Consider the following 26,273-nt stretch of genomic DNA (forward strand, 5'->3'; position numbering starts at 1 on the left):
GAGAAGAGGAAGGAACCAGAACTTCAGAGACAAGAAGAGAGGAGGACAGAGAAGGGAAAGGGAGTGGAAACCAGACCGAAAACGTCCTTACACTGTCGTCAGTGGCTGCCTTATCTATTTTCACCTCAGGCAGAAGGCGTCCGCCTGGCTGGTGAGCGATGAGCGACACCACGCCGTTGCAGTCCACCGTGCTGTTCCTCTTCCCTCCGGTGTGGGGCGCCAGTGGGCTGATGAGACGCGATGAGCCCTGGCTGTATCCGCTGTAGCTGCTACGGCGGTAGGGGATGAACAGGGAGCCCCGGCGGTCCTCGCTCTCCTCCACCGTGCTGTGCTCATCGTCGGCAAACTCGTTCTCTGAGCCCACGTCCTTTGGAGGGCGGCCCTTGTTGAAGCTGAAGATGCTGCTACGGCTGTTGTGCCGCGACATGAATGGAGAGCCCGGGATGGAGAGGAGAGACTGGAGGAGGAAGAGGGAAAGGGAGAGAGAGAAGAGAAATAAAGGAAGAGATGGAGGTGAGGGGATGGAAGAGAAGAAGACACAGAGAAAGAAAGAGGGATGGGTGTGAGATGATAAGAAAAAAATCAAGAGACAGAAAGAATGAGAAACGGAAAGAAAGACAAAAAGGTCAAATAGGATAATCAGGGAAAAGAAGTAGCCTCAGAAACAGAAATGAGAGATAATGGTTCATTCAGACATGTAAAGACACAGCAACTAAGGACTAGAAGATGGCCACTTTAGAAATCAGGCACACAAATGTACGCAACGGTCCGTTTTGCTTAGTAAGCCGTTCTGACTGGGCCTCTCACAGGTAACTTTTTTTTTAAACCAGGGGGGTAAGGGTGGTGATAGGCAGGGCGATGACAAAACACAGCTAGATTATTGCTTTCAGCAGGGCAGTGAAAGATTCATGAAAAGGACTTATCAATAATGTAGTGGGGGCCTGTGAAAGCATGTCTCTCTCTAGCCTTCCCTTCCCTCACACCAAACAGGCCAAGACTGGTGTAATGTACAGTCACTGCTGCTACACTAAAACTACTCTCCTCTGCACTAGTGTTGAACAGAGGATGTGTCAGCACAATGCAACATCATGGACTCTTACCAGGACGGAGAGAAAGAAGAAACAGTGGGATAGAGGGAGAGGCCTTAGTAATTCTGTCACTTATATTCATTTGAAACCTAACATTGATATGACATCATTAGTGATTAACTCAATTTGATTTATGTACCCTAAACAAATGTAGATATGAAGCCACCACAGATTTTTTTTCTGGGGGGGGCTTGGCAGCAAAATGGCTGCTGACATTAACACTATTTTACAATTCAGAAGAACTGCTTTGAAGAAAAGGCACCATATTTGTTGCAGAGCTAGGTTTATGGACCCTGAAAAGAAGGCTGCTGACTAACATTGCTTTGCAGTTCAGAATACCTATTTTGAGATAAGCAAAACACATTTGGCAGTGAGTTAGATTTATATATCATGAAAATATTTTGATCGGGCGCCACCACAGATTTTGCCCCTGGGGGCCATGGCAGCCACATTTGAAAATGATTGCCTAGCAGTACCAATATTTTACAACCAAGGACTATTTTAAGAGAAAGGCTCCAAATTTGGCTCAGAGTTAGATTTATGGACTCTGAAAAGACACCACGACAGTCGTGAAGAGTGCATGACAACACCTTTTCCCCCTAAAGAGACTGAAAATATTTGATATGGGTCCTCAGATCCTCAAAAAGTTTCTACAGCTGCACCATCGAGAGCATCCTGACCTGTTGAATCACTGCCTGGTATGGCAACTGCTCAGCATCTGACTGTAAGGCGCTACAGAGGGTAGTGCGTACGGCCCAGGACATCACTGGGGCCAAGCTTCCTGACATCCAGGACCTTTTTACTAGGCGGTGTCAGAGGAAGGCCCAAAACATTTGTCAAAGACTCCAGTCACCCAAGTCATAGACAGTTCTCTCTGCTACCTCAAGGCAAGCGGAAATGGAGCGCCAAGTCTAGGTCCACAAGGCTTCTACACAGCTTCTAGCCCTAAGCCATAAGACTCCTGAACATCTAATCAAATGGTTACCCAGACAAGATGTTATACTATATTATAGTTATAGTTTAGAGACCCTTGTGTCTCCCAACATTTTTTTAAAGTCAAAGAAGTGTAGGCCATGACTTTTTCTAGTTTGAAGGTTAGTAATTAACATTTTACAGTCTGCAGCCATTTAGCAAGATGGCTGCCATAACCCCAGGGGCCAAATCTGTGATGGGGTCCACCAGGAACATGGTTGCCTACACCTGTACTACATAGTGAGGCAGTTAAGCTGATAAACAAAACACATTTTAGTTTATGATTTATCTCAAAATAGTTATTCTGAACTGCAAAGTAGTGTTACAGTCGACAGCCATCTTTTCAGGGTCCATACATCTAACTCTGTGACAAATTTGGTGCCTTTACCTCAAAGCAGTCCTTCTGAATTGTAAAATAGTGTTACTGTCGGCAGCATTGTGCATAAATCTACTTCTTTACCAAATGTGGTACTTTAAAAAAAAGTTAACAATTTATCAGCTTAACCGCTATGTAGTACAGGAGTAGGCAACTCTGTTCCTAGTGTGCCGTGGGTACTGCAGGGCTTTGTTCCAACGAAGCATGCCACCTGTCCAACTGAGATAATTGAGTAGTTCAATGATTGCCTAAATTCAACACACCTGGTCTTCCAGGTCAGTTAAATAAAAAGCATGAAGTGTCTGTGGCATTCCAGGACCAGGGTTGCCTACCCCTGATTTAGTGCAAGATGATTGAAGAAGACTACTGAAAAGTGTATACTAGTAGTCAATAAATGTTTAATAATGGTGAATTAAACAATGGTGGATCAATGTCATCTGGCCTACAAATGAATATTGATAATAATGTACAGTGCATATCATAAGTATTCACCCCCCTTGGATTTTTTTGTGGGATTTAAATTGTGATTTTTTTTGTCATTGATCTACACAAAATACTAAGATATATGGAATCGTTTTAAAAAAGGTCATACCACGGATCATTTTGCTATTTGATAAGACCCCTTGAAGTATCCCAAAAATATATAAAAAAAACATTTTGGAAGGGGCCTTACTGCTATTTGCCAATACAAACTCAATGAATGACAGATTCACTACGTGGAACAACAGCAATCTAAAAGTTATTAAGTGTCTATCCTATATCTGAGACATAAAAAAGATCAGGAAACTTTTTTACATGTATATAACCCCTTATTGCTGTCACTAAACACTAAACTCCATATACAGTATACTTCCATAATCTTTTTGGACTGGTACCGGGGGACATTCAGACGAGTCGTGTGAGGCCTTTACACAGAGGGGTCATATTAGTGTGTAGCCCAAACTGTTCAGATGCTACAGACGAGTCCCAAGATGCATGTGGACCATCGTGTTCCTTAGGGTCTCAACTTTCCATAGACACACGACAGAGAAGAGCAATTTTACGACGGTCTGACAAACACCGCTCTAGCTCTGTCACCTTTCACCGCAGATGTCTTCTGGTCTGACAAACACCGCTCTTGCTCTGTCACCTTTCACCGCAGATGTCTTCTGGTCTGACAAACACCGCTCTTGCTCTGTCACCTTTCACCGCAGATGTCTTCTGGTCTGACAAACACCGCTCTTGCTCTGTCACCTTTCACCGCAGATGTCTTCTGGTCTGACAAACACCGCTCTTGCTCTGTCACCTTTCACCGCAGATGTTTTCTGGTCTGACAAACACCGCTCTTGCTCTGTCACCTTTCACCGCAGATGTCTTCTGGTCTGACAAACACCGCTCTTGCTCTGTCACCTTTCACTGCAGATGTCTTCTGGTCTGACAAACACCGCTCTTGCTCTGTCACCTTTCACCGCAGATGTCTTCTGGTCTGACAAACACCGCTCTAGCTCTGTCACCTGTCACGCTAACTTATGCTAACTTACGAGCCCCTAACCAACAATGCAGTTTAAAAAATATGGATAAGAAGACATAAAACTAACAAGTAATTAAAGAGCAGCAGTAAAAAACAACAGCAAGACTATATACAAGGGGGTACCGGTACAGAGTCAATGTGCGAGGGCACTGGTTAGTTGAGGTAATATGTACATGTAGGTAGAGTTATGACGATGCATAGATGATAACAACAGAGAAAAGCAGAGGTGTAAAAGAGGGAGAGATGGGGGGGTCAATGTAAATAGTCTGGGTAGCCATTTGATTAGATGTTCAGGAGTCTTATGGCTTGGGGGTAGAAGCTGTGTAGAAGCCTCGTGGACCTAGACTTGGCGCTCCATTTCCGCTTGACTTGTGGTAGCAGAGAGAACCGTCTATGACTTGGGTGACTGGAGTTTTTGACAGTTGTTTAGGGCCTTCCTCTGACACCGCCTAGTAAAAAGGTCCTGGATGTCAGGAAGCTTGGCCCCAGTGATGTCCTGGGCCGTACGCACTACCCTCTGTAGCGCCTTACAGTCAGATGCTGAGCAGTTACCATACCAGGCAATGATTCAACAGGTCAGGATGCTCTCGATGGTGCAGCTGTAGAACCTTTTTGAGGATCTGGGGACCCATATCAAATCTTTTCAGTCTCCTGAGGGGGAAAAGGTGTTGTCGTGCACTCTTTACGACTGTCTTGGTTGGTGATGTGGACACCAAGGAACTTGAAACTCTCGACCCGCTCCACTTCAGTCCTGTCGATGTTGATGGGGGTGTGTTCGGCCCTCCTTTTACCTATAGTCCACAATCAGCTCCTTTGTCTTGCACACATTGAGAGAGAGGTTGTTGTCCTGGCACCACACTGCCAGGTCTCTGACCTCCTCCCAATAGGCTGTCTCATCTTTGTCGGTGATCAGGCCTACCACTGTTGTCATCAGCAAACTTAATGATGGTGTTGGAGTTGTGCTTGGCCATGCAGTCGTGGGTGAACAAGGAGTACATGAGCGGACTAAGCACACATCCCTAAGGGGCCCCGGTGTTGAGGATCAGCGTGGCAGATGTGTTGTTGCCTACCATTACCACCTGCGGCGGCCCGTCAGGTAGTCCAGGATCCAATTGCAGAGGGAGATGTTTAGTCCCAGGGTCCTTAGCTTATTGATGACCTTTGAGGGCACTACAGTGTTGAATGCTGAGCTGTAGTCAATAAATAGCATTCTCAAATAGGTGTTCCTTTTGACCAGGTGGTAAAGAGCACTGTGGAGTGTGATTGAGATTGAGTCATCTTTGGATCTGTTGGGGCGTTATGAGAATTGGAGTGGGTCTAGTGTTTCTGGCATGATGGTGTTGATGTGAGCCATGACCAGCCTTTCATAGCACTTCATGGCTACCGACGTGAGTGCTACGGGGGCGGTAATCATTTACGCAGGTTACCTTCGCTTTCTTGGGCATAGGGACTATGGTCATTTGTTTGAAACATGTAGGTATTACAGACTCGGCCAGGGAGAGGTTGAAAATGTCAGTGAAAACACTTGCCAGTTGGTCCATGCATGAATTGTGTACACGTCCTGGTAATTCATCTGGCCACGCGGCTTTGTGAATGTTGACCTGTTTAAAGGTCTTACTCACATCTGCTGCGGAGAGCGTGATCACACAGTCATCCAGAATAGCTGGCCCTCTCATGCATGCTTCAGTGTTGCTGGTCTCGAAGCAAGCATAAAAGGCATTTAGCTTGTCTGGTAGGCTTGTGTCACTGGGCAGCTTGCGGCTGGGTTTCCCATTTTGTACCCTGCAATAGTTTTCAAGCCCTGCCACATCTGACGAGCGTCAGAGCCGGTGTAGTAGGATTCAATCTTAGTCCTGTATTGACGCTTTGCCTGTTAGATGGTTCGACTGAGGGAATAGCAGGATTTCTTAAAAGCATCCGGATTAGTGTCCACCTCCTTGAAAGTGGCAGCTTAGTCACCTACATAATTATTGCCGACAAAAAGACAGTATAAAATAATTAATACTAATACTGAGCTATATTGTATTAAAATATTGCAGTGTTTTTACACTGCTGCTACTCGCTGTTTATTATCTATGCATAGCCACTTTACAAATTACCTCGACTAACCTGTAACCCCGCACATTGACTCGGTACCAGTACCCCCCTGTATATAACCTCGTTATTGTTATGTATTTATCTTGCGTTACTTTTTTATTCTATTTTTTTCTCACTTTAGATTATTTAGTAAATATTGTATTAACTCTATTTCTTGAACTGCATTGTTGATTAAGGGCTCGTAAGTAAGCATTTCACGGTAAGGTCTACAATCTGTTGTATTCTGCGCATGTGACAAATACAATTAATTTGAAGTATTGTTATGGTTAGCCTAAATAAGTTCAGGAGTCAAAATATGCTTAACATATTACATAATAAATCAGTCTGTGTGCAATAATCACTTTATTGGTCAATTGCACACAAGGTTCAGCCAAAATTTTACTCCCGCTTTTAACCCAACACCTCCGAAAGACACCCATACAGATTTTAATATGCTTTAACCCTACACATACAATTATCTCAAAGGTCCCTCACTCAAGTAGTGCATTTCAAGTACAGATTCAACCACAAAGACCAGGGAGCTTTTCAAATGCCTTGCAAAGGGCACTTATTGGCATGTGTGTAAAAATAACACTGAATATCCCTTTGAGCACGGTAAAGTTATTTATTAGGCTTTAGATGGTGTATTAATACACCCAGTCACTACGTAGATACAGGCGTCCCAACTCCAGTCCTTGAGTACCGCCAGCAGCACACATTTTCAGTTGTTGCCACGGACACTAAATCACTAAAATGTTCCACACGCACATTTGTGAAGAAGGCGCGACGGTGCCTCGTCCCCCTCAGGAGGTTGAAAAAGTTTGGCATGGGCCCTCAAATCCTCAAAAAGGTTCTACAGCTGTACCATTGAGAGCATATTGACTGGTTGCATCACTGCTTGGTATGGCAATAGCACCGCCCTCGATCGCATGGCGTTACAGACGGTTGTGGGGACAGCCCAGTACATTACTGGAGCCGAGCTCCCTGCCACCCAGAACCTCTATATCAGGCGATGTGAAAAGAACGGCCAGAAAATCGTCAAAGACCCCAACCATCCAAGCCATAGACAAATAGTATTGCCGCCCACGGCAAGAGGTACCAGTGCATCAAGTCTTGAATAGCTTCTATCCCTAAGCAATATGATAAATAGCAAACAAACTAGCTACACGGACCGAGCTGACCTTGTATCTTTATTGACCGTTATTTCAGTATTTGCACTCTCTCTATGCACACTCACAGGGCCCTACACACTCACAGGGCCCTACGCACTCACAGGGCCCTACGCACTCACAGGGCCCTACACACTCACAGGGCCCTACACACTCACAGGGCCCTACACACTCACAGGGCCCTACACACTCACAGGGCTCTACACACTCACATGGCTATACACACTCACAGGGCCCTACACACTCACAGGGCCCTACACACTCACAGGGCCCTACACACTCACAGGGTCCTACACACTCACAGGGCCCTACACACTCCCACACACTCTCACTCCAACACACACACACACAAACACTCACTCCATCATTTCTTCACTCACACATAATATGTACATACATTTATACTGACCCTACAAACTCACACACCCACATGCAAGCTGCTGCTACACTGTTTATCTTATATCATGTAGCATAGTCACCATAACCCTATAAATATCTTCCGCCATCACTCCAGTATCCCTGCACATGTTAATATGATATTGAAACGGACTTTCAAATATTTCCAGTATATAGTATGCTTACTTACTTAATTGTGTATTTCATATTTTTCTTATTTCTTGTGTTTTTTTATGATTATTTGACAAGTGGAATCAGGTGAGCTTGTCCGGGATTTGTTATAGTTCAGTCTTCTGTGAGGTACAGTGCACTCGGAAAGTATTCAGATCCCTTTACTTTTTCCACATTTTGTTGCGTTATGACAAAGCAAAAACAGGTTTTTAGAATTTTTTGCAAATGTTTAAAAAATAATAAACTGAAATATCACATTTACATAAGTATTCAGACCCTTTACGCAGTACTTTGTTGAAGCACCTTTGGCAGCGATTACAGCCTTGAAACTTCTTGGGTAATTACGCTACAATCTTGTCACACCTGTATTTGAGGAGTTTACCCCATTATTCTCTGCAGATCCTCTCAAGCTCTGTGAGGTTGGATGGGGAGTGTCGATGCACTATTTTCAGATCTCTCCAGAGATGTTTGATCAGGTTCAAGTCCGGGCTCTGGCTGAGCCTCTCAAGGACATTGAAACTTGTCCCGACTTGTCCCGACATGACGCTTGACATTCAGCCACAGAGTTCAATCTTGGTTTCATCAAACTATAGAATCTTGTTTCTCATGGTCCTTTAAGTGCCTTTTGGCAGACTCCAAGTGGTTTCTCACATGCCTTTCACTGAGGAGTGGCTTCCATCTGGCCACTCAACCATAAATGCCAAATTGGTGGAGTGCTGCAGAGATGGTTGTCCTTCTGGAAGGTTCTCCCATATCCACAGAGGAACTCTGGAGCTCCTGTTACCTCCCTGACCAAGGCCCTTCTCCCCAGATTGCTTCGTTTGGCTGGGCTGCCAGCACCAAGAGTCGTGGAGGTTCCAAGCTATCTGTTTTTATTTTTAATACAATTACAAAAACGTCTAAAAACCTGTTCTCACTTTGTCATTATGGGGTATTGTATGTAGATTGAGGAGGGGAAAAAAATAATTTAATATATTTTAGAATAAGGCTGTAAAGTAACAAAATGTGGAAAAGGGGAAGGGGTCTGAATCCTTTTCGAATGCACTGTATATAAATCTGGTACAGGTGGGGTTTCTTTTGCCCATGACAATGTTTGTGAGGTGTATACTTCTGTTTCAAAGTAGATTTGTTTTTAAGACTACCAAGAAATACTCAGTGACCCCGATTTAGCCCACTGCAGTAAAAGGTTAATGGCTGTGATGGATCAACAACATTGTAGTTACTTTACAGTACTAACCTAAATGACAGAGGGGAAAAGGGAATACTGTACATAATAAAACATATAGCAAGACATGCATCCTTTTTGCAACAAGGCACTAAAATAATACTACATACAGTGCCTTGCGAAAGTATTCGGCCCCCTTGAACTTTGCAACCTTTTGCCACATTTCAGGCTACAAACATAAAGATATAAAACTGTATGTTTTGTGAAGAATCAACAACAAGTGGGACACAATCATGAAGTGGAACGACATTTTTTGGATATTTCAAACTTTTTTAACAAATCAAAAACTGAAAAATTGGGCGTGCAAAATTATTCAGCCCCCTTAAGTTAATACTTTGTAGCGCCACCTTTTGCTGCGATTACAGCTGTAAGTCGCTTGGGGTATGTTTCTATCAGTTTTGCACATCGAGAGACTGCAATTTTTTTCCCATTCCTCCTTGCAAAACAGCTCGAGCTCGAGGTTGGATGGAGAGCATTTGTGAACAACAGTTTTCAGTTCTTTCCACAGATTCTCGATTGGATTCAGGTCTGGACTTTGACTTGGCCATTCTAACACCTGGATATGTTTATTTTTTAACCATTCCATTGTAGATGGAATTGCTTTATGTTTTGGATCATTGTCTTGTTGGAAGACAAATCTCCGTCCCAGTCTCAGGTCTTTTGCAGACTCCATCAGGTTTTCTTCCAGAATGGTCCTGTATTTGGCTCCATCCATCTTCCCATCAATTTTAACCATCTTCCCTGTCCCTGCTGAAGAAAAGCAGGCCCAAACCATGACGCTGCCACCACCATGTTTGACAGTGGGGATGGTGTGTTCAGGGTGTTGCTTTTACGCCAAACATAACGTTTTGCATTGTTGCCAAAAAGTTCAATTTTGGTTTTATCTGACCAGAGCACCTTCTTCCACATGTTTGGTGTGTCTCCCAGGTGGCTTGTGGCAAACTTTAAACGACACTTTTTATGGATATCTTTAAGAAATGGCTTTCTTCTTGCCACTCTTCCATAAAGGCCAGATTTGTGCAATATACGACTGATTGTTTTCCTATGGACAGAGTCTCCCACCTCAGCTGTAGATCTCTGCAGTTCATCCAGAGTGATCATGGGCCTCTTGGCTGCATCTCCGATCAGTCTTCTCCTTGTATGAGCTGAAACTTTAGAAGGACGGCCAGTTCTTGGTAGATTTGCAGTGGTCTGATACTCCTTCCATTTTAATATTATCGCTTGCACAGTGCTCCTTGGGATGTTTAAAGCTTGTGAAATCTTTTTGTATCCAAATCCAGCTTTAAACTTCTTCACAACAGTAGCTCGGACCTGCCTGGTGTGTTCCTTGTTCTTCATGATGCTCTCTGCGCTTTTAACAGACCTCTGAGACTATCACAGTGCAGGTGCATTTATACAGAGACTTGATTACACACAGGTGGATTGTATTTATCATCATTAGTCATTTAGGTCAACATTGGATCATTCAGAGATCCTCACTGAACTTCTGGAGAGAGTTTGCTGCACTGAAAGTAAAGGGGCTGAATAATTTTGCACGCCCAATTTTTAAGCTTTTGATTTGTTAAAAAAGTTTGAAATATCCAATAAATGTCGTTCCACTTCATGATTGTGTCCCACTTGTTGTTGATTCTTCACAAAAATATACAGTTTTATATCTTTATGTTTGAAGCCTGAAATGTGGCAAAAGGTCGCGAAGTTCAAGGGGGCCGAATATTTTCGCAAGGCACTGTAAATGTGGCAAAGGAATTCACTTTTTGTCCTGAATACAAAGTATTATGTTTGGGGCAAATCCAGCAATGAGTAACTCTCTATATTTTAAAGCATTTTATTTTCTATTTATCCTTTATTTAAACAAAGAGTCACATTGAGATTAAAAATCTATTTAACAAGAGAGCCCTGTATACATTACAATAAAAACAGAATAATAAAACATACATGTGTATAAAACAATGTATAACTCAGCACACAATAACAAAATAAACATATTTAATTAAAGCAATCAAATTCAACTTCATAGAGGTCCTCAATCAATAATGTAAACTGCCTGAGTGGCACGAGCACATCTAACTGCAGTGAACTCCGCAGATTGTTTCACAAATTAGGGGCAGAAAAACAAAACGCAGATTTTCCCTGAGGTCAATAAACAAGGCAGCAGAGCTCTTTAAAGCATCCAAGGCATTGACAAGATCATTAACAACTAGGATGGTTGCCGTGGTAGTACTATGCCCAGGCCTAAATCCTGATTTGTTTATATTACAAATTAAATTATCAGATAAAGAGGAACGAAGTTGTACATTAACCAAGGATTCAAGAATCTTAGCTAAACAAGGTAGTCTTAAAATGGGGCGATAGTTGTCAAGATCACTTGTATCCCCACTCTTATGTGCTGCTGAGCCCAGCAATAAAGGGAGCTGCACACTTAAGCAGACCAGGCCCCAATTATGTGTTGTCTCATGTTAGCAAAGCATCCAGGACTTCTTGATCAGTGAATTTCCGAAAAGAAAACTCCTGACCAGCATTTTCAGTATCATTCAATAGATTTTCACCATCAACATCCAAACTATTCTTTTCAAGAGCTGGCTTTGAAATACATTCAAATATATAGCCTGCAAAGATAAAATGGTGATTAAATCCATTAATGATATCAATTAGGTCAGTAATAAGGCCAGAATCCAAATAAATGTATTGGGGAGAGAAGAAGAGACACAACCCTTCAGTGATTTAACAGCTTTTCAAAATGTAGTTGGGTTCCCTGTACATTCAGATAGTGTATTAACATAATAATCTGATTTAGCTTTTTTAACTAGTTTTACACACATATTTCTCAATCGCCTGAAAGACTGCCAGTCTGGGCTCGAGTCTGTGAATCTAGCTTTGGCCCAGGCAGCATCTCTGTTGTGTAGGACTTCAGATAGCTCTCGACAACCAAGGGCAAGAACTATTTTAAATGATCAGTTCTTTTAAAAGGAGCATGTTGATCTACAACACAATTGAAAACATTTGAGAAGTGGTTCAGGGCCAACTCTGGGTCAGGTATAGATGCAATACAATCAAAGTCAACAAAATAAAAAGTCACAAAAAAATGCCTGTTCATTGAAATTTTTAAAATTTCTCTTGTTGATAAAACGAGGTTTGGCTCTAGGCATCCGTATATCCCTGACACATACAATGGGACAGTGGTCGCTAATATCCAAAGCAAATACCCCACTCCCAGCATATTTCTCTGGAGTATTTGTAAATATGAGGTCAATAAAGTCGATTTGATAGGGTCCTTTAAGTTAGGATGAAGAGACTTTGTAATCAGCTGGGTGATATTTAGATTAGTACAAAAAAAATGCAACCTGCGTTCCCCATACAAGATTAAAATCTCCAGCGATCAACACCTCTGGGGTAGTAAAAATGGCAATTAAATCAGTAAGTTTGTTTAGTACATCTTGGCGGAGGATGGACAATAGATTCCTATAACTGTTATTTTTTAGTTTGAAACCAATTGAAGATTTCAAGCCAACAATTCAAAATTGTTTAGGACTGGAGGTAGCCTTTAACAGAGACACAGAAATAAGATTATTTGTAGAAATAGCAACACCACCACCTTTGCCTTTCCTATCAGCCCTAAACACATTGTAACCATCCATAGCAACCTCAGAGTATCAGTCAACCAGGTTTCAGATACAATAAAAATATCAGGGTCTGCCTGAGAGATCCAGATCTTGATATTATCCATTTTAGGTAATAAACTACGAATGTTAAGATGTAAAAATGTCAAACCTTTTCTGCATTTCAAATCACACAGAGCTCCAATACAAGTCAGATTACTCTGAGATTTCAGAAGAACGGGAGACTCAAAAATTGGATTACACCTTTTAGGAAAAGAAAAGAAAGTAGGAATAGCAATTATATTTCTCCAGTTAGCACCATTAGGCAGGTCACCACTTTCAGAAACAAACATGTGGAACTCTCACAGTGACTAAAGAGGAGATGGTAAAAACGGACTTACATGTAATGCTAATATTGTCCTCACATCAATTTAGTTGACCAAGAACCTTTCCAATGTTTGATGACAACAGCCGGTTGCCATTTTCACCAAGGTGAATACTGTCTTCCACAAAGTGGCCAGGCCTATTCCAGAAGGAGTCAAAATCGTCAAAGAAGGACATGCCCAAGTCCTCGGTCAGATGCATTAACCACTGGGGAGGAGACCGAAGACGGCTCGTCCCACAACGGCGAGGAGATGGAATTGGGCTAGAGACAATTATATGTTCTGCTAATTTCTGAGCGTTCTCTGAGCTGTATGAAATGGTCTCTTTGCATTGCAGATTTCACACGCATAATATCATTAGACGCAATATGCAACAACTTTTTTCAGAGCAGGAATCTGTTTCTTGATGGTGGGCATGACTTCTGATAACTCCAATACCCTAGCTCCAGGAAAACGAAGTGTACAGGTATTTCGGACTTCCACCAATCTAACCATGAGCTTCCCATAATAATGGTTGATGGCTGTTGTCCATTTCGAGCCGGAGCCCTCAGTCCAACCCTAACCCCACTAGGGTCTCCTCTAACTAGCCCCCCACAAATGACAGGAATAGCAGAGCCCACCGTAGACCCAGGTGAAGCAGAAACCACCTTAGACCCCAGCGATGCCATCACAACATTGGCCGATACGGAAAGGAACCTCTGACCTCCATGTTGTGGGTGTGCTTGACATTCGCAATGATTGGGGTGTTTTTCGTGATAAATAGAAACACAATGGTGATAAGTACAGGCAAAATCCTAGAGGAAAACCTGGTTCAGTCTACTTTCCACCAGACACTGGGAGACAAATTCACCTTTCAACAGGACAATAACCTAAAACAGAAAGCCACATCTATACTGGATTTACTTACCAAGAAGACAGTGAATTCTCCTGAGTGACCTAGTTACAGTTTTGACTTAAATCTGCTTAAGCATGGCAAGACTTGAAAATGGTTGTGTAGCAATGATCAATGACTAACTTAAAGAATTTTCTCAAGTGTAATGCACAAATATCGCACAATCCAGGTGTGCAAATCACTTAGGTGTAATCGCTGCCCAATTTGTTTCTTACATTGACTCAAGATATACAAGTGATTTATTTTTTATATTTCTCTTATTTTTTAAAGTTTTTCATCCCTTTTGACATTATGGTGTATTTTGTGTAGATCGTTGACAAAAAAATAATTATTAAAGTCCATATGAATCTCACTTTGTAACACAGTAAAATGTGAAGTAATTGTTTATCTTTTATTGTCTCGTGCTAGATTTTACCTGGTTCATGATGGACGTTTTGCGTCCAAGCCGGCTGCCCGGGAAACGGAAGATGCTCCTTTTGCTGCCGTCGTCCGACTCTGACTTAACATGCTTCTCGTGGTCGACCTTCTCGCCCTTCTCTCCCTTCTCCTTCTTCTCCTCCTCTTTCTGACGTGACTTCTTCTTGCGGTTGCGTCGTTCCTTCGCGCTCTTGGAGCTGAGCTTGGACGCCTCGGAGGAGCTGCGTGATAATTGCCCACCGCCCTCCGTTGCGTCTCCCCCCTCTACCGCGTCGCCCACCGAAACCGTGCCCGCCGAGGTCGCCATGGCAGCAGCCTGAGGGTGAGGAGGTGGGGGACAGGTAAGAGAGGGGAGAAGTGAAGGCTGACCCCAATTATTCTTATCGATTCTGATTGGATTTGTTTTCTCTGATTCAAATCACTTTTTGATGATTTGAATATTTGCTAAACAATATCTTAGCATGAAGCATGAGTTACTCAGTAGGCTATAGCATATGTCTTCTGCAGAGGAAAAAGACAAAGCCATGAGAAAACAGGTTTTGCTAAGTCATGGATATTAAAGTCCTAAAAACAGGCTCACTAGTACGTTATCACATGGAAAACACATTTTAGGATGAGAAACACCTGATTTTGGTACAGCCGAGTAGCATTAACTGAAGTTACTAACATAAGCTACAATTTTGTGGTTTGTGTATTAAACAAAATGATGAAATCGATAACAATTTCAAAAGACAGACAGGCAGACTGACAGACAGCACCCACACCCAGTCTGTGACTAACCTGGGCATCCTGAAGGGTGGCAAGACAGAGCAGGTAAGAGAAGGGAGAGGTGAAGGGAGTGAGACGTATACAGACAGACACAGCAATTAGACAGACAGACAGACAGACAGACAGACAGACAGACAGACAGACAGACAGACAGACAGACAGACAGACAGACAGACAGACAGACAGACAGACAGACAGACAGACAGACAGACAGACAGACAGACAGACAGACAGACAGACAGACAGACAGACAGACAGACAGACAGACAGACAGACAGACAGACAGACAGACAGACAGACAGACAGACAGAGACAGACAGACAGACAGACAGACAGACAGACAGACAGACAGACAGACAGACAGACAGACAGACAGACAGACAGACAGACAGACAGACAGACAGACAGACAGACTCACCACCCAGGCTAACCGGGGAGGGACTAACCTGTGCATCCTCCTGCTGGTTCTTGATCTGCTCCAGCATGGCTTTGAACTCGGCCTCTTTCTGCTCAGCTTCCTCTATCGTCGCCTGGTTCTGCTCCTCATAGGCCATGGCCACCACAGCCAGGATCAGATTGACCAGGTAGAAGGATCCAACGAAAATCACCAACACAAAGAAGATCATGTAGGTTTTCCCTGCCGCTCGCAGAGTCTGGAAGGGAGGGAGAGGAGGCATGAGAAAGACGGAAAACAAGGAGAAACAACATACTGTTACAATGGTCACAATGAATAAACATGATCATCTTGATTCATTCACAGTTCAGAGTGGCAGTATTTAGCTTTTTCTATTGGAGTTGTATTCTCCCATGCTTCTCCAGAGTTGAGGTACTTCTGTGTGCATGTCTGTCAATGGAGTTTCTATCTGTGGCACTGTTAGCAGTGCTTTAACATCAACCAATGGGTTTCTCTGGGAATGGCTCCAGACATGGGAGCCGTGAGGGTGTTGGCACGTCTATACCAGGGGTGTGAGTGTGCACTTTTTTTGCACTTGTGAAATGTAGGCTATAAAAGTGCACAATCATGAATATGAAAGCCTGTCTCTATACAATGCATAATCTATATCAATAGGCATACAAAATTAGGAGAAAACAAGGCTATTATAATAGTGTCCTCCCCTCCTCAATAGCCACCTTTTACCAAGGACACTAATACAGTATATCCTACCACAGAAGTGTTTTTAAATCTGCCACACCCCCTTTGAATCAGCTTTTGTTTTGTCAGAGGAGAAAAACTTGCACACGTTTAAAAACAATATGCTACTTATTGTTTTATCTACAAAATGTCTTTCCCAACTAACTTACTTTGTTTTGAGCACTTTACATATTTATTTTAGGATACACCCCTGTAAATGTACATTTGCCTGCAGGTGTGACATAGATTACGACCGACCAGAAATCAGATTCAACTCTGAGGTAGAATCCATGCAGCCTTTTATCAAGAGACAGACCAGTCCTTGACAGGAATCAGTCATCGACCCACAATTTTACTTTTTGACTCAAAGGGCAAAGAAACCCAGAGAGCGTAAGTGCTGAGAGGCTATTTGCTGATTCACTGTCATGTACTGTAAGTTTGATGGTGGTTTCTTTGCATGTTGTAGACAGGGCAGAAATACCAACTTTAATAACCAAATGAATCATTAAAGGACAGTACTGCTGAACTGACAGTCCCCAGCTCAAAGGAACAAGATAGAGCTGTCTCAATCCATCGCTCTGGTTTCAATGCTCTTCCAAGCAGACTGCATTGAATTACACGGCTTGCGCCATTACAAGCAGGAGTTATTCCAGTATACATTTTCTGTCTGACAAACTCGGCCTTACCAACATGTAGAGGTTCTCCCAAAAGTCTTGGGTCATGAGGCGGAAGAGAGTGAGGAAGGCCCAGCCGAAGCTATCAAAGCTGGTGTAGCCGTAGTTTGGGTTTCTCCCGGCCTTCATACACGTGTAGCCCTCAGGGCACCGCCTGGGAGGAAGGAACGAACAGAGGGGAGGGGGGGGAGTCATGATTTTCAAGCAAGTCTTCCAATTTATGTTTTGTGTGAACGTCCTAGTTATGTTAGTATTATGTTCTCAGTTGTTCTCTTGTATTGTGGCTATTCCAACTTACTGGAAGTTTGTTTGTAGTAATAGAGCATGAGACTCACCCTGAGTCTGAGCTGTTTCCACACAGCAGAGCATCCAGCTGCCCGGGAAGGATGTAGAAGTTGGCTGAAAAAGTGATGGACATGTCAATATGTCTTCATTTTCATCTTTACTCAGACAATTAGCCTGATTCAGACTCTTATGGTTATGTGGAATTGTGTCTGTTTCCGATGTGCCGTGGACTCGCCATAATTCATGATATACCCTACTACTGCATGTTATTTTATTTAACCAGAAATGTACAAACAAATGTCTTTCCATCTAATCATGTCTACAAACATGTATTTCCGTCTAGTCATGTTGTAATGACCCCTAATGAATTCTGAACCCTCAGTCCATCTCTTCCCAATGCTGCCCTGCCACTTTAACTTCCTGCACATTAGGGTTGAATATTTTCCAGAAAATAACCAGATTTCCAACCTTTTTATGCAAGTAAAGTACGTTGGATTTTTAAAAAACTACTTCATAACAGGCCTGATGGAAACAGAAAAATGTTCCTAAATGTAGACAAAACTAAATATTCTAGAAAAAGGTAGGATTTTTTTGTGTTGGTAAAACGAATTATGCGAGAAATGTCAGTGGAAATGCTTTTATGCACAAATATTGATATAATAACAGTCAAATCGAAGTAGACTTGGAATCACGGTCCTCCCACTACAACTCGTCAGGAAAGCATGCAGTTTATTAGGCTACAGGTTAAATAAATTATGAAATTCACAGGGTGGTGAAAGTGCAAGGTGATGAGCTTGATGCTCCTTTCTAGTAAATATCTAGTCTTATTCTGGTGACATGATCATTGATGCTTGGCTGCAGTTTAACAAATAAAAATAATATTGTCCATAATCTCATCATGTAGGCTATACCCGCACTGTGTCTGTGGGCTGTTGGCTAAAGAGCATGTGTCAAAACAGAGTGGGCACACTCGCTAAATTACATTTACATTTACATTACATTTAAGTCATTTAGCAGACGCTCTTATCCAGAGCGACTTACAAATTGGTGCATTCACCTTATGACATCCAGTGGAACAGTCACTTTACAATAGTGCATCTAAATCTTAAAGGGGGGATAAACACTATTGTTTTGTGAGAAAGCAATCAGCAATCAGTAGTGTTGAAAATGCGATCAAAACCCATTTAACTTGTATTTTTGTATTCGGTACTTGGGAATTTAACAGCAAAAGTTATTTTGATGTGCACTATGTCATCACGCACTACCTTTTATCCACAACAAGTCATATTGCGTGAAACCTATCTCTGGTGGAAAAATGTGCATATTGTATTTATGCAGATTTTACATGCATTAACATTTGCATTAAAATCTGATGCCAATTGGATGGAAACCTAGCTAGTCTACATATGTTCCTTCCCGAGAAAATTGCAAACCCCTCCCGGTTATCCCGGGTATTCCTGTTCAAAATGGAAATTATATTTAAAAGCATATAAATAACCTACCAGCAAAAAACTGATCTTATAGGCTACCAATGTAAATTGATAAATATGTAGTGCATTTGGAAAGTATTCAGACCCTTTGTTTTTTTCCAGGTTGTCTTTTTTTGTTGTTGCCTTTTTCTAAAATGGATTCAATTGTATTATAACCCTTTACTCAGTACTTGGTTGAAGCACCTTTGGTAACGATTACAGCTATTTTCAGGTCTTTCCAGAGATGTTTGATCGGAATCAAGTCTTACCTCCGGCTGGGCCACTCAAGGAAATTCAGAGACTTGTCCCGAAGCCACTCCTGCATTGTCTTGGCTGTGTGCTTAGGGTCGTTGTCCTGTTGGAAAGTGAAACTGCACCCCAGTCTGGGGTCGTGAGAATTCTGGAGCAGGTTTTCATCAAGGATCTCTCTGTACTTTGATATGTTCATCTTTCTCTCGATCCAGACTAGTCTCCCAGTCCCTGAAAAACATCCCTACAGTGTGATGCTGCCACAACCATGTTTCACCATAGGGATGGTGCAAGGTTTCCTCCGAACGTGCCGCTTGGCATTCAGGCCAGACCAGAGAATCAGACAAGAGAATATTACGTATCATGATCCAAGAGTCTTTAGGTGCCTTTTGGCAAACTCCAAGCGGGCTGTCGTGCCTTTTACTGAAGAGTGGCTTCCGTCTGGCCACTACCATAAAGGCCTGATTGGTGGAGTGCTGCAAAGATGGTTGTCCTTCTGGAAGGTTCTCCCATCTCCGCAGAGGAACTCTGGAGCTCTGTCAGAGTGACCATCAGGTTCTTGGTCACCTCCCTGACCAAGGCCCTGTCCCCCAATTGCTCAGTTTGGCAGGGCGACCAGCTCTAGGAAGAGTCTTGGGGGGAATAAACGTATTCAATTTAAGAATGATGGAGGCCACAGTGTTCTTGGGGATCTTCAATTCTGCAGATATTTTTTGGGTACCCTTCTCCAGATCTGTGCCCCGACACAATCCTGTCTCGGAGATCTACAGACAATTACTTCGACCTCATGGCTTGGTTTTTGTTCTGACATGCACTGTCAACTATGGGACCTTATATAGACAGGTGTATGTCTTTCCAAATCATGTCCAATCAATTGAATTTACCACAGATGGACTCCAATCAAGTTGTAGAAACGTCTCAAGGACGATAAATGGAAACAGGATGAACCTGTGCTCAAAGTCTGAATACTGATGTAAATAAGTTTTATTTTTTTGCTAAAATTTAGAAAAACCTGTTTTCGCTTTGTCATTATGGGGTATTGTGTGTAGATTAAGGATAAAACAAATGTCATACATTTTTAGTAAGGCTGTAACTTTCCGAATGCACAGTACACAGGAATCGAACGGTTTCTTGTTGTATTTGCTGCAATATAATTAATTGAGTTCTCCCAAAGTCACCACATTACTTTGTTGATGTAGTCTGTTTTTAAAAGCAGGCCTATGTAGTACTGTTGGTCGACTGGTAAAATATTATGAGGTTATTAAAATGCGAATTACATCTTTTTTACCCTACCTTTGACTGAAAGATGTCAGCCAGCTTGCTAGTTCCTTTTCTCTCCCCTTTGCACCTGGCTATCAGGGGAATTTGGAAAGTTTGTGGCTGTTTTACTTGATGATAACCCACTTATTGTGGCATATCGGATGCTGCACTAAATTAACAGATAAGCTATAAGAGCAAAAGCGAAGATTCAGCACCCCAGGATAGCACCATGGTTTATCAATTCCCTGCAAATCAGACTTGTCAAGCCGTGCTGTCTTTAATGTGAAAGTAGGAGGATTTGAAAAAGTTGCTTTTTGTTCGGAAGAAGCTTTTGTCCTCGTGCCTCTGTGTCATCTAGCCTACAAACGCTGCGCTGTTCATCAATCTCTTCGTTCACAATTAATAATAGTCACCCATCAGACTGTCAATTTAATATTGTATTTAGGCTAATACTATTATATGTGTGAAATTAGTTTCTATATAGTTTAGATACAGTAAGTGCTGCATATTATACTTTGGAGCCTCTGCTAGTGCATTACAGCTAAAGTTAGGAGACATGTAAATGTGAAATGGAGATGGCCTACACAGCATATTCTCCAGTGTTGAATAAACAGTGTTAAAGGTGCTGCACAGTCATAATAATGTTTATCAAATTGGATGATATTTGGATCAAACCAGATCAAAGTAGCATGACAAAAGTATGATCAATTACTGACGCTGGTACATTGATAAAGTTTCATCATAAAGTTACGGGCATCCTCCTCTGTGTCAAAAACTTGAATTGCGGAGGTTGCAGGGCCATGCACAGACCTTTCAGGGGGCAGGTGCTCCAAATGGAAAATGTATAAAGTTTGATTCATAATTCATATCTTGAAATTCATAAGCTCCAAATGCCTCTAGCGGTTTATTTGTACATTGTTTAGCATAGACCTATTTATTTCTGGAAAAACACACTCACTCATCATCACAAATTGTAATCAAGCTAGTTACAGTGCCTCTTAAAGACATGATTGACATTGAGAAAAGAGGGTGGGCTATCAGCTGATCATAGTGCCTTCCAAGTTCATCACTAAGCTTGGGTCCCTGGGTCTGAACCTCGCCCTGTGCAACTGGGTCCTGGACATCCTGATGGGCCGACCCCAGGTGGCAACAACACCTCTGCTATGCTGATCCTCAACATGGGGGACCCACAAGGGTGCGTGCTCAGCCCTCGCCTGTACTCTGTTCACCCATGACTGCGTGGCCATGCAAGTCTCCCACTCAATCATCAAGTTTGCAGATAACACAACAGTGGTAGGCCTGATACTAACAATGACGAGAGCCTACAGGGATGAGATGAGAGCTCTGGAGGAGTGATGCCAGGAAAATAACCTGTGGAGTGGATCGTGGACTTCAGGAGACAGCAGAGGGAGCACGCCCCTATCCACATCGACGGGGAAGCAGTGAAGAGGGTGAAAACCTTCAAGTTCCTCTGCCTGCACGTCACTGACAACCCAAAGTGGTCCATCCACACAGACAGTGTGAAGAAGAAGACACAACAGGAGGCAGAAGAAATTCGGCTTGGCCCCTAAGACCATCACAAACTTCTACAGATGCACCATTGAGAGCATCTTGTCGAGCGGTATCACCGCCTGGTAAGGCAATTGTACCGTTTGCAACCGCAGGGCTCTCCAGAGGGCGGTGGGGTCGGCCCAACGCATCACAGGTGGCACACTGCCTACCCTCCAGGACATCTACATCACCCAGTATCACAAGAAAGACAAGAAGATCATCAAGGACCTCAAACACACAAGCCATGGCCCGTTCACCCCACTACCATATAAAAGTCAGAGACAGTACAGGTGCATCAAAGCTGGGACCAAGAGACTGAAAAACAGTTCCTATCTCCAGACCACCAGACTGTTAAATAGTCACCACTAGCCAGTCTCCGCCCAGTACCCTGCCCTGAACTTAGTCACTGTTACTAGCCGGGTACCACCCGGTACTCTACCACGCACCTTAGAAACTGCTGCCCTATGTACAGTGCCAACGGAGGGTATTCAGACCCCTTGACTTTACACACTTTGTTAGGTTACAGCCTTATTCTAAAATTGATTAAAGAATAAAATAATTATCCTCATCAATCTACACACAATAGCCCATAATCACAAAGCAAAAACAGGTTTATAAATTTTTGCTAATTTAATTTTAACTACCGTTCAAAAGTTTGGGGTCACTTAGAAATGTCCTTGTTTTTGAAAGAAAAGCTATTTTTTTGGCCATTAAAATAACATCAGATTGATCAGAAATATAGTGTAGACATTGTAAATGTTGTGAATAACTACTGTAGCTGAAAACAGCTGATTGTTTTTATGGAAAATCTAAATTGGCGTACAGAGGCCCATTATCAGCAACCATCCCTCCTGTGTTCCAATGGCAGTTTATAATTTTAAAAAGGCTAATTGATCATTAGAAAACCCTTTTGCAATTATGCTAGCAAGCTGAAAACTGTTGTGCTGATTAAAGAAGTGACCCCAAACGTTTGAACGGTAGTGTAAGTATACAGACTCTTTACTCAGTACTTTGTTGAATCACCTTTGGCAGCGATTACAGCCTCGAGTCTTCTTGGGTATGGCGCTACAAGCTTGGCACACATGTTTTGGGGGATTTCTCCCATTCCTCTTTGCAGATCCTCTCAAGCTATGTCAGGTTGGATGGGGTGAGTTACTGCACAGTTATTTTCAGGTCTCTCAAGAGATGTTCAATCAGGTTTAAGTCCGGGCTCTGACTGGGCCACTCAAGGACATTCGGAGACTTGTCCCGAAGCAACTCCTGTGTTGTCTTGGCTGCGTGCTTAGGGTCATTGTCCTGTTGGAAGGTGAACCGTTGCCCAAGTCTGAGGTTCTGAGAACTCTGGAGCAGATTTTCATCAAGGATCTCTCTGTACTTTGCTCCGCTCATCTTTGCCTCGATCCTGACTAGTATCCCAGTCCCTGCCACTGAAAAACATCCCCACAGCGTTATTCTGCCACCACCAAACTTCAACGTAGGGATGGTGTCAGGTTTCCTCCAGACGTGAAGCTTGGCATTCAGACCAAAGAGTTCAATCTTGGTTTCATCAGACCAGAGAATCTTGTTTCTAGTGGTCTGAGAGTCTTTAAGTGGTTTTGGCAAACTCCAGCCGGCTCTCATGTGCCTTTTACTGAGGAGTGGCTTCCGTCTGGCCACTCTACCATACATTTTGAGTGTCATTGCAAAGGGTCTGAATACTTACGTAAATAAGGTATTCATGTTTTTATTTGTAATAAATGTGCTAAATATTTCTAAACCTGTTTTCGCTTTGTCATTATGGTGTGTTTCATGTCGATTTTTTTGTCTTAAAAAAATACATTTTAGAATAAGGCTGTAACTTAACAAAATGTGGAATAAGTCAAGGAGTTTGAAAACTTTCCGAAGGAACTGTACATAGTCATTGAACACTGGTCACTTAAATACTATATGCATACAAAGGTCATCCTACATAACTACTGCTGTACACACTTTTTCACACTTTTTCTACTCATATGCTGTCCATACACACCATCATATATACATACACAAAAGTATGTGGATTCAGCTTTTCAAATGAGTGGATTCAGCTATTTCAGCCACACCCATTGCTGACAGGTGTATAAAATCGGGCACAGCCATGCAATCTCCATAGTCAAACATTGGCAGTAAAATGGCCTTATTGAAGCGCTCAGTGACTTTCAACATGGGATGCCACCTTTCCAACAAGTCAGTTCATCAAATTTCTGCCCTGCTAGAGCTGCCCCGGTCAACTGCAAGTGCCGTTATTGTAAAATGGAAATGTCTAGGAGCAACAGCGGCACAGCCGTGAAGTAGTAGACAACTCAAGCTCACAGAACGGGATCGCAGAGTGCTGAAGGTCCTAATGCTTAAAAATCATCTGTCCTCGGTTGCAACACTCACTACAGAGGTCCAATCTGCCTCTGGAAGCAATGATAGCACAATATCTGTTCGTCAGGAGCTTCATGAAATGGTTTTCATGGCTGAGCAGCTGCACACAAGCCTAAGATCACAATATGCAATGCCAAGCGTCGGCTGGAGTGGTGTAAAGCAAGCTTGCTGCCATAGGACTCTGGACCAGTGAAAACGCGTTCTCTGGAATGACGAATCACACTTCACCATCTGGCATTCCGGCGGATAAATCTGGATTAGGCAGATGCCAGAAGAATGCTACCTGCCCCAATGCATAATGCCAACTTTAAAGTTTGGTGGAGGAGGAATAATGGTCTGGGGTTGTTTTTTATGGTTCAGGCTAGGCTTCTTAGTTCCACTGACATTGCTTGATCTGATATTTCTTAATTGCTTTCTTTTAATATGTTGGATTTATGTGTATTGTTCGGTATTACTGCACTGTTGGAGTTAGAAACAAGAGTTTCACTGCACCTGCAAGAACATGTGCAAAATATGTGTACGCAACAAATAAAATCAGATTTAATTATATTGATGTAAATCTTCTACATAGCAAACTAAATGTATTATACTGATTGTGATTGAGGGACAGTTTGAAATGTACTGGGGTGGTTCTGGTGGTTCATTGTTAGCTAGTTATGTTGAAAGAGCTGATTTGCCATCGAATTCACGGGCAGGAAACAAACCGACTTAATCTATACTAATTTAGCTGTTCTCGACCAAAAAGAAAAAGATTCAAACAAAAAAACAGAACAAATATTTACAACATGTACAGGCAGGACCTCTCTGCCAAGACTACCTCACAGCACCATGGTAAAATTACAACATGTACAGGCAGGACCTCTCTGCCAAGACTCCCTCACAGCACCATGGTAAAAATACAACATGTACAGGCAGGACCTCTCTGCCAAGACTCCCTCACAGCACCATGGTAAAATTACAACATGTACAGGCAGGACCTCTCTGCCTAGGCTACCTCACAGCACCATGGTAAAAATACAACATGTACAGGCAGGACCTCTCTGCCTAGGCTACCTCACAGCACCATGGTAAAAATACAACATGTACAGGCAGGACCTCTCTGCCTAGGCTACCTCACAGCACCATGGTAAAAATACAACATGTACAGGCAGGACCTCTCTGCCTAGGCTACCTCACAGCACCATGGTAAAAATACAACATGTACAGGCAGGACCTCTCTGCCTAGGCTACCTCACAGCACCATGGTAAAAATACAACATGTACAGGCAGGACCTCTCTGCCAAGACTACCTCACAGCACCATGGTAAAAATACAAAATGTGTAGAAAAGCAGAAAATGAGCTCTAAAACAGCAACATTTTCTCTCAGCCTCATGGCAAAATGTGTAAAATAGTATGGATTAGCTATAAAACTGCACAATGTTCTCTTTGTCCCATGGCACAAAAAAATCAAACATTTTTGATCAGTTGTGGTTCAACTCTCAACAGTTTATTTAAGTTTTATTTAACTATAAGGTCTAGAAAGGCACAGTAGCAGGCTAGTCCGGCTGTATTTTTAAAACTTATGATACAGAGATTCTATGTCTTGCGGATCTTAATTCTCCCAAATCGTACTATAATATTGTGGCCACATGCTCCCGGCAAGCCTAATTATTCAGCAAAATGTAACATGCGCTCTGCCTCCTATGATTCAAGCGGCTGAAACCATAACGCTTCAATATAGCATTTGTAATTTAACGTTTAAAATGTATTACAGTTTATGTCTGGCATAAACACAACCTGTCATAATGTTTAATTCTGATTAGGCCACTTCAAAAGTATCCTATAGGCTACATGTGCACGTTTGCCCACTCTAATATAATACCAGCATCCAAATTGCACTATCATTTGAGCAATGGAAAGAGACATCATTACAAAAGATCAAAAAGTTTAATGACATTCACAGGTTTGTCCAGATTGGCTACTCTTATTTGATAGAGGTGTTGAAAAGTAAAACTATGATGTTGAAGCGCCCAAAGTCGGTAATCATTATGCAGTTATGCTTTGCTTATTGGTCATGTGGTGCATTGGCACAGAAACCAGTTGGTGGAAAATTCATTGCATATGTTTTATATAATTATACATATACTTGCATAACATTTTTGAAAATCTGATTTCCTCCTACCTGATCATTGTCTGCAGCCGGCTCTGATCGTAGAGTAATGAGACAGGCAGGGAGTCTCCTTCGT

At 42.5% G+C, this 26,273-nt stretch overlaps 1 protein-coding gene across 5 annotated transcripts in view; it reads right to left on the reverse strand.

The window, feature by feature from the left end:
* The window catches only part of LOC124031235 (sodium channel protein type 8 subunit alpha-like), a 167,616-nt gene that overhangs the window by 34,512 nt on the left and 106,831 nt on the right, over positions 1–26,273 (reverse strand). For 3 of the 5 annotated variants that reach the window (XM_046342268.1, XM_046342267.1, XM_046342270.1), the window contains 5 exons: positions 17,181–17,244; positions 16,858–16,999; positions 15,486–15,692; positions 14,270–14,587; positions 92–457 (listed from right to left, as the gene is read on the reverse strand). In XM_046342268.1, the coding sequence (XP_046198224.1) occupies positions 92–457; positions 14,270–14,587; positions 15,486–15,692; positions 16,858–16,999; positions 17,181–17,244 (1,097 nt within the window). The remainder of the gene's footprint in view (positions 1–91; positions 458–14,269; positions 14,588–15,485; positions 15,693–16,857; positions 17,000–17,180; positions 17,245–26,273) is intronic. The other 2 variants (XM_046342269.1, XM_046342271.1) reach the window with 1 other exon arrangement.

This window comes from Oncorhynchus gorbuscha, linkage group LG03 (genome assembly GCF_021184085.1).
Source record: "Oncorhynchus gorbuscha isolate QuinsamMale2020 ecotype Even-year linkage group LG03, OgorEven_v1.0, whole genome shotgun sequence".
NCBI classification, from domain to species: domain Eukaryota; kingdom Metazoa; phylum Chordata; class Actinopteri; order Salmoniformes; family Salmonidae; genus Oncorhynchus; species Oncorhynchus gorbuscha.